The 9,122-nt window shown below is 51.7% G+C and overlaps 1 protein-coding gene across 1 annotated transcript; it reads right to left on the bottom strand.

Annotated features, from left to right (window-relative positions):
• Positions 1–8,398: 8,398 nt before the first annotated feature.
• Positions 8,399–8,902, bottom strand: LOC138265148 (protein LDOC1-like). The gene has a single exon (XM_069212694.1). The coding sequence runs from the start codon at positions 8,900–8,902 to the stop codon at positions 8,399–8,401; it is 504 nt and encodes a 167-aa protein (XP_069068795.1).
• Positions 8,903–9,122: the final 220 nt, after the last annotated feature.

Below are 9,122 nucleotides of genomic sequence, written 5' to 3' on the forward strand. Positions count from 1 at the left end.
AGTGCAAAGCCATAGTCTTTCATGTGGGTGTCTTGCCCACTGGTTTTGGAGGGGGCAACATGGCCTGTGCTTGATCATGGGGAGTGCAATGCCACAGTCTCTCATGTGGGTGTCTTGCCCACTGGTTCTGGAGGGGGCAACATGCCCTGTGCTTGATCCTGGGGAGTGATGGGCCACAGTCTGTCGAGTGGGTGTCTTGCCCACTGGTTCTGGAGGGGGCAACATGCCCGGTGCTTGATCCTGGGGAGTACAAGGCCACAGTCTCTCATATGGGTGTCTTGCCCACTGGTTCTGGAGGGGGCAACATGGCCTGTGCTTGACCCTGGGGAGTGATGGGACACAGTCTGTTGAGTGGGTGTCTTGTCCACTGTTCTGGAGGGGGCAACATGCCCTGTGCTTGATCCTGGGGAGTGATGGGCCACAGTCTCTCATGTGGGTGTCTTGCCCACTGGTTCTGGAGGGGGCAACATGCCCTGTGCTTGATCCTGGGGAGTAATGGGCCACAGTCTTTGGTGTGTTTTTGCCTACTGGTTCTGGAGGGGGTAGGCTGCACAGCAGCCCATGGAGGCAGGATTACATAGAGTCCGCCGGCAGTGATGGCTGCACAGTGGTGGTGCTGCTGGTGGGGGGAGGCTCGTGCACATCCCCTGCACCGTCAGACGGATGCACAGTGGTGGTGCTGCAGGTGGGGGGAGGCTTCTGCACATCCTCTGCACCCTGGGATGGATGCACAACCATGGTTGGTGGTGGGGGCTCCGTCACAGTTGCTGGACCAGGCTCCCTGCCCTTCCTGCCTGCTGGTGCAGGCTCCTTGCTCTTCCTGCCTGCTGGTGCAGGCTACTTGCTCTTCCTGCCTGCTGGTGCAGGCTCCTTGGCCTTTTAGGTGGCAGGTGCAGGCTCCTTGGCTTTTCGTGTGGCAGGTGCAGGCTCCTTGCCCTTCTTGCCTGCTGGGGCAGGCTCCTTCCCCTTTAGGCTGGCTGGTGCAGACTTCTTCCCCTTCAGTAAATGTGGCCTGGATCCCTTTCTACCACGAGTGGGTGCGGATAGGACTTGGCCCATGGACTGTGTGGCTGAGGTGCTTGGCTGGGTTCTTCCTACCCTGGCCATAGGTGCAGGACAGGTGGGAGGAGTAGGGAAGAGGTCAATGGTGGATAGGAACAGTTTTTTAGGGACATTTGGGCAAGAAGAGGGAGAAGGAATGGGAGTGGAGGATGAGGGAGAGGTTGTTGGAGATGTCTGTCTGCTGGATTTGGGTGCAGGTGCATGGGCTATATGCTGTTGTGAGGTGGATGGCTGTTGGGTGTCTAGGTGCTTGCGTTTGTGTACTTTGGAGGGGACAGACACATTGGGAGAGTACACAGGGGACGTGTGCATGGATGTTGTGGAGGTGTCTGCCAGTGAGGTGTGTGTTCTGCTTGGTGTGGTGATGATGCTGGTAGTGGATGATGATGTAGTACATGCAGGTGTGAGTGTAGATGTGGCTGGGAGGGAGGTGGTGGAGGGGGAGAAGGGGGAGACAGTGGAAATAGTGGATGTTGTTGTGTCTGCAACTGGATGGTGTTTGTATGAGTGCCTGTGGGATGAAGTGTGGTGCTTCTGTTTGCCTGTGACACTCTTGGGTGTTGTCTTGTGTGCATGCTCGTCTGTATGTGTGCCTGGGATAGGTTGGGGTTGAGGGGAATGGGACTGGGACTGGGCAGTGGAAGTTGGAGGGGGGACCGTAGAAACAGGGACAATGGATGCCATCAGAGAGAAGGCCAGAGCCTGAATCGATCTCTGTTCTGCCACCAATCCAGTGTGAATGCTCTCCAGGAATGCATTAGATTGTTGCATCTGGGCTCCCAGCCCCTGGGTGGCATTCACAATGGTTGACTGCCCTACAGAGAAGGATCTCAGGAGGTCCATACCCTCCTCACTCAGGGCAGCAGGGCTCACTGGGGCAGGGCCTGAGGTGCCTGCAGCAAAGGAGATGCCCACCCTCCTGGGTGAGCGGGCACAGGCAACTCGCTGAAGGGCTGCTGGGAGGGCATGGCTGGTAAGGGGTTGGCGGCTGTACCTGTAGCTGGGGTGGTCACGGAAGTGTCCGCCACCACTAGGGAGCTTCCATCGGAGGAGGTATCTGTGTCTGAACTGTCCCCTCCAGTCTCCGCCGTGGTGCTCCCCTCGCCCTCCATCCCACTGGTGCTCTCATAGTTGGTGGACTCTGCCTCCTGGGTCCTGTGGGATGCAGCTCTCTCCTTCGCCGGTGCCGCTGCTCCTCTGCCAGATGATGCTAATTCACATAAGGACAGGATGACAAAACAAGAAAGGGGGGAAGAGACAAAGGACACACTGGGTAAATGGCTGCACCAACACCACGTTGGCGTACATAGCACCCTTACACATAGGGAACAGGCCTACGCAATATGCATTGCCCTACCAGAGGAATAGCTTGCCACCAGGGCATGGGGAGGAGCACACACCGCCAAATGCAGCACACCTGGGACCAACACAGCCCTGACCAATAGTGGATGCCTACGAGCTTGGTAGCAGGATTATTCCTTCAGAACCCTAGCCACCAGGGGACCTATGCTGCAATGTCAGGCCTGGCCAAGGGGCACCCACTGACACACATCCCCCACCCAGATACTACCCCTACCATGCGTAAGTTGTAATGATGCACACTGTACCCACCCCCTTGTGGCTGCTGTGATGCTCTCAATCGCCCATCCAGCTCTGGATAGGCCACCACCAGTATGCGGGCCATTAGCGGGGTCAAGGTTCGACAGGCACCCCTTCCTCATTGGGAAGCCATCCCCAGCTGGGCCTCTGTGGACTTCCATGCCCAGCGTCTCAGGACCTCCCACTGTTTGTGACAGTGGGTGCTCCGCCTGCCATGGACCCCCAGGGTCCACACCTGCCATTTACCCTTTTTTTGATGGGCACTGACCTGCAGAGGCAATACACACAGGAAAATAGATTTAGACAAACAGTCCTGCCTGTTACACATTATGGCAACCATACCCATTCCCATCACCATTTCCATGCACATGGCCCAGCACACAACCTGTACGCCACCAAGAGGACATCCACCCACGCCCTTACACGAGGCCTTCACACACACAACTCCATGCATATATGAAGCATGCATCATGCTCACAGTGTACTCCCCTGTTGGTCTGGAAGCCCATACAGCAGTCCGTACTGGGGTAGGACCCCATCAACCAGTCCCTCCAACTCCTCCAAAGTGAAGGCTGGGGCCCTTTCCCTGGTCACACGGGCATGGTAGGTTCCAGACACAGGTCACAGCAGCACATGCAGTGTAGCTCCTGTCCTATGGAAGGTCGGGTAGCAAGTGAGGAATATGATAGAAAATGACAGTCACGTCTGTGGTGGTGCATACCGGCCTGCCGGCGTAGATCACCACTGGCCACTGTACCCCATAGGGCCCAATGTTATCCAATGAGGAGTTGCACGGCGGTTCCCGACTGCCTCCCGCACCGGCGCACAACATCAGCGGAACTACCTCACTTCCACCTGTCCCTCCACAGAGGACAGGCGGATGTCATTTCAGGGGGAGGGAGGGCAGGCCCTGGAATAATGCTGCGTCACAGGAGATATTAGCACATACTGGTCAAATCACAGGGACCCATTACATGTTTACAGGATGCAAAGTACTGTTGTAACTCAATTGTTCCGTTTGTGACCGTCTCCTCGCTCTTTTGTCCCTTAGATTCCTACCGCTGCTGATGAATAGAAGATGGAGACATACCCCTGTGTACAGACCCGTGGTGGATGTGGCAACACTGGAGGACAGGCACATTATCCACACCTATAGACTTGACAGGGCCACAATCACAGAGCTGTGTGCCCAGTTGGAACCTGACCTGATATCTGCTACCCGTCACCCCACTGGGATCCCCCCTCTTGTGCAAGTGCTATCAGTACTCGATTTCCTGGCAACTGGTTATTTCCAAGTGACAGTGGGCTTGGCAGCAGGAATGTCACAGCCAATGTTCTCAATAGGGCTGACAAGAGTGTTGTCTGCCCTGATAAAACACATGTGCAGCTACATCGTTTTCCCCCAGGTTGAGGATTTGGCCACAGTGAAAGCCGGGTTTTATGCAATGGGACATATCCCCAACATAATTGGGGAGACTGATGGAACACATATTGCATTTGTCCCCCCCGTCAGAATAAACATGTGTTCAGGAATCGTAAGAGTTTTCACTCCATGAATGTTCAGATGGTGTGCATGGCGGACCAGTACATCTCCCACATCAATGCTAAGTATCTAGGGTCGGTGCATGATGCCTTTGTCCTAAGGAATAACAAAATTCCAAATGTGATGGGCCAACTACAGTGTGGCTAATAGGTGAGCCCTGGTTCCCACCCAGTATATGTTGGTGTATGAGTCTGGTGTGGACCATATAGAATAGTGTGTGGTTAAATGTTGTCCCTCAATATTTGCACGTGACTCTGGCTACCCAAATCTATCATGGCTGCTGACCCCTGTGAGGAATGCCAGGACAAGGGCAGAACAACGTTATAATGAGGCACATGGGTGAACCAGAAGGATAATTGAAAGGACATTTGGCCTCCTGAAGGCCAGGTTCCGGTGCCTTCATCTAACAGGTGGAGCCATGTGCTACTCACCAAATAAGGTCTCCCAGGTAGTGGTGGCATGCTGCATGTTGCATAACCTCGCCCTCTTACGCCATGTCCCATTCCTGCAGGAGGAGGAGGCTGGAGATGCCTGTGTGGCAGCAGCAGACCCTGTGGACAGTGAGGATGAGGACAATAGAACATATGTGATCCAACAGTACTTCCAATGACACACAGGTAGGACAGTGTTACTTCACATTTCAATGACTTTTGTTTTAATTTGTGTGCCAATTGCCTGCTAATATTTTCAACTTCTGTGCCCACTTACTGTTCCGTCTGGAAATTCATTTTAAAGATGTTGGTGACCTGACAAATGCTCCTGGTGTGATTACTACAGCCAGCTACAGTTTATTAATCTATGCTTATTCTCTGTACAGTTGATTTGTAATGTTTGTACCTGATACATTGAATAAATATTTGATATACATGACATACTCCAAATGTTTTTTTCAAAGGGTGTTTATTGAAGTGCTAATATATAGAGGGGCAAGTGCAATGGGATGGGGTGATGATGGAGAAAAGTCCAGGGTATTGTTCCAGTCTATTTGTAGCACAGGTGCATTGTCCGAGGGGACATGGGAAGGGGAGCAATGGCAGTTCAAGGTGGACAGGGTGACTGAGTGGGACACAAGGTAACAATCACAAGAGTCTCATTTCCTGTCAGGGGTCTTGGCAAGTGTCTCTGGCTTCTGTCTGGATCACAGGGAACGTTTGTGTGGTGGTTCACCTTCTGCAGGGAGAGGGGTGCTGGTAGCCTGTGAGTCCTGTGGCAGGGCCTCCTGGCCACTGGCGGCCACAGATGGGGAAGGCTGTTCAGATGTCTGGCAAGTGGCAGGGGCCCGCTGGTATGAGACTGCCTCCCTCATAATATTGGCCATGTCTGCCAGCACCCCTGCAATGGAGATCAGGGTATTGTTGATGGCCTGCAAGTCCTCCCTGATCCCCTGGTACTGTCCCTTCTGCAGCCGCCTGTTCTCCTGCACATTGTCTAGGATCTGGCCCATCGTGTCCTGGGAATTGTGATAGGCTCCCAGAATCACTTTGAGTGCCTTCTGGAGAGTCTGTTCCCTGGGCCTGTCCTCCCCCTGGCGTACAGCAGTCCTCCCAGTGTCCCTGTTGGCCTGTGCCTTTGTCCCCTGAACTGTGTGCCCACTGCCACTGACCCCAGGTCCCTGATTGTCTTGGGGGCGAGGTGTGCCCTGGGTCCTTGTAGGGGTGGACACACTGCTGATTGATGTGTCCTGGGGACAGAGGTATGGGTACGCTGGGTGGGTGCTCTGTGGTGGTGTGTGACTGGGTCTGGGTCTGGGTAACCGGCTGTCCAGTGGTCCCTGATGGGCCAGGTAGGTCGTCCAGATCCTGAAGACCAGAGTTGCTGTCATCACTGTGGGCCTCTTCAGTTGGGGGATTGGATAGTGGTGGCAACTCCTCTACGCTGACATTGGCTGGGGTACCTGTGGGGATGTAAATGATGTGTTATGGTTTCTGTGTCTGACATATTGTACATCCATGGCTTCACTTCTTTGGTTGGATTTGCCCTGCCAACTTTCACTTGTGTATGTTAGTGTGTGGTGGGATAGTTCATTCTCTATAGTGTGCATGCTTTAGTGATGATTGCCCATGCAAGGCTGTGAGGGGTGTCCATGCATTGGTACAGCATGCAGTGCTTGGCATTGGGATGAGTGAGATGTGATGGTGGGGTGTGTGGGAAGTAGTAGAGTGAAGGGAGTGAGGGTGAGAGTGAGGTTATGTGATTACATGCAGGTAGAGGGGTGATAGTAGTTGAGAGTTGACTTACCAGAGTCCAGTCCTCCTCCGGCTCCGGACAGGTCCTCAAGATGCAGTATTGCCAAGAGTTGCTCCTCCCATGCTGTGAGTTGTGGGGGAGGAGGTGGGTGTCACGACTTATTCGTTGCTGTTGCCTGGAGTCCGCTGAACGTGTGATGAGGTTCTTGTTCTTGTAGGTCCTGCCTTGGCCCAGATAGGGGCGACTCTTTCTGGTAGCCACTGTGCTGCAGGCGATGGGAACGCCAAAGGCAGTCCGTGTCCATAGATATACCAGTGGCACTGATATGATAGCCTAAGTATTTGACTTCGGTTTTATCAAACTCGCATTTCTTTGGTTTACAGTAGAGTTGATGTTGCCTGAGTCGCTGTAGAACTTGTTTAACGTGTGAAGAATGAAGTTCAGGACGTCTAGAATATATAAGAATATCGTCTAAGTATATCACAACTGTATGGTTTAACAAATCAGAGAACACAGAGTCCATACATCTTTGGAATATTGAGGGGGCATTAGTTAGGCCAAAAGGCATACCCCTGTAATACCCCTGTATTCATAATGCCCAAATGGAGTTCGAAAAGCAGTCTTCCACTCATCTCCTTTCTTGATGTGCAAAAGGTGGTAGGTTCCACAAAGATCTAATTTGGTAAACTGTTGTGCCCCTCTGACTGCTTCCAGAATGTCTTTGATAAGAGGTCATGGATAACGATCCTTTATAGTGATTGTATTTAAACCACGAAAGTCCAAACAGGGGCGAAGATCTTTCGTTTTCTTCGGTACAAAAAAAGGGGAGCCCCCGCCGGGGATGAAGACGGTACAATAAGACCACTGCAAAGATTTTCTTGGAGGTAGTCTTTGAGAATTTCCCTTTCAGGTTCAGTGAGAGAGAGAGAGTGTACATTCTCCCAAAGGGTCCGATCACCCCGGGTTCCAGGGGGATTGCACAATCATAATCTCGATGTGCGGGCAAAACAGGCCTGGATGGTTTTTGAAAGACATCTTGAAAGTCCAAATAGTGGTCGGGGGCCCCCCTGGACTGTATTTATAGGACAACCTGCAGTAGGTTCAGAGGGTATAATTTTCTTGGGTGAATAGTAAGTGTCTGAAGCATAACAATGTTCGTGACAAAACTGAAAAGACAAAGAAATAGTCCTGATTTCCCAATTTACGTAAGGATTGTGTCTTATGAACCATGGAATTCCTAGGATTATAGAATGACGGGGAGAAGAGATTAAGTCAAAGGAGACGTGTTCTTGGTGGTTCCTAAATTGTAGACCTAGAATCGAGATAGTAGTAACAACTGGACCAAAGGTTATTAAGGACCCATCAACAGTGTGCACTTGTTCCGGGACATCCTTGGGCAGTGTTGGTATTAGTTGTGTTTTAGCCCAGGACATATCCATATAAATGCCACTAGCTCCACAATCCAATAGGGCCAGTGTCCTTTCTTCACGACCATCAGGTAACTGCAGGGTCACAGGTAATATGAACACATTTGTGGCATTGTCGTCCTTGAAAGAACTGATGGAAGGTATTGCAGATAATCCTGTCCCCTCCCTTCTTACAGAGGACGGGAAGTAGCATTTCCGATGGCTTTAGAGGACGAACTGGGCATGTACGGAGCATATGACCAGCAGCACCACAATACAGGCACAATCCTTTTTTCCGTCTTTCTTCACGTCACTGAATGAAAGTGGGCCACAGTAGTATCCACCTGCATAGGTTCACCTACGGTTTCTCTTAAGGGAGTTCGAGGTTCTTCCAGACGATGCACAAAGACACGTGAGGTGCTTGACTGGGAAGGTCCTCTATTTCTTCTTTTCTCCAAACGTCATTCTTGGAGAAGTATTCGATAGAAAGAGCTAAATCCATCAGACCGCGAAGATCTTCTACTCGGGTAGAGTGCACTAATTCGTCTTTAATTTCCTCTTGTAGCCCTCTACGAAAAAGGGTAACCAAAGTATGCTCCACTCATTTTGTTTCGGCAGCCAGTTGTCTAAAGCGTGTGTTGTATTGGAGGACATCTTGCGAGCCTTGTTGGATGTCACAGAGTGCTTCTTCAGTGGAGGCATCTAATCCTGGATGGCCAAACATTTGTTTGAAACAATTCACAAAGGCTGGATAATCAGACAACACTGGGTCATTGGAGGCTACAATCGGAGTCACCCAGGCCAAGGCAGGACTGGATAAGGCACTGATGACATAACCCACCTTTGTCTTGGCGTGAGAAAATTGTGTGGGTCTGAAAGCAAAGTGGACAGTCAGTGCGTCCAGAAACTCCTGCAGCTTAGTTGGTTCCCCAGAAAACCGAGGAGTTGATGTGAGAACAGTAGGAACGTCCGTACTGCGGAAGGCCAAAGCTTGTCGTAAGGCAGCATTCTCGTTTCGTAATTGTTGCAGTTCCTGGGCCTGTTGCTGAATGGTTGCCAGAACGGACTGGTCGGGGTCCGCAGCCGCCACTACAGTATCATCCATTCTGCTTGACGAAGTTGGGTTAATTTGGCGCTGCAGTCTGGCACGCTGAAAGTGTGACGAGATTCTTGTTCTTGTAGGTTCTGCCTTGGCCCAGATAGGGGCGACTCTTTCTGGTAGCCATGGTGCTGCAGGCGATGGGAACGCCAAAGGCAGTCCGTGTCCCCCAGAAGGAGTGCCAGAGGGAAAAAAATAAATAAAAAGGGGAAAAAAAACTCAAAAA

Source organism: Pleurodeles waltl, chromosome 11 (assembly GCF_031143425.1).
Source record: "Pleurodeles waltl isolate 20211129_DDA chromosome 11, aPleWal1.hap1.20221129, whole genome shotgun sequence".
Taxonomy (NCBI): domain Eukaryota; kingdom Metazoa; phylum Chordata; class Amphibia; order Caudata; family Salamandridae; genus Pleurodeles; species Pleurodeles waltl.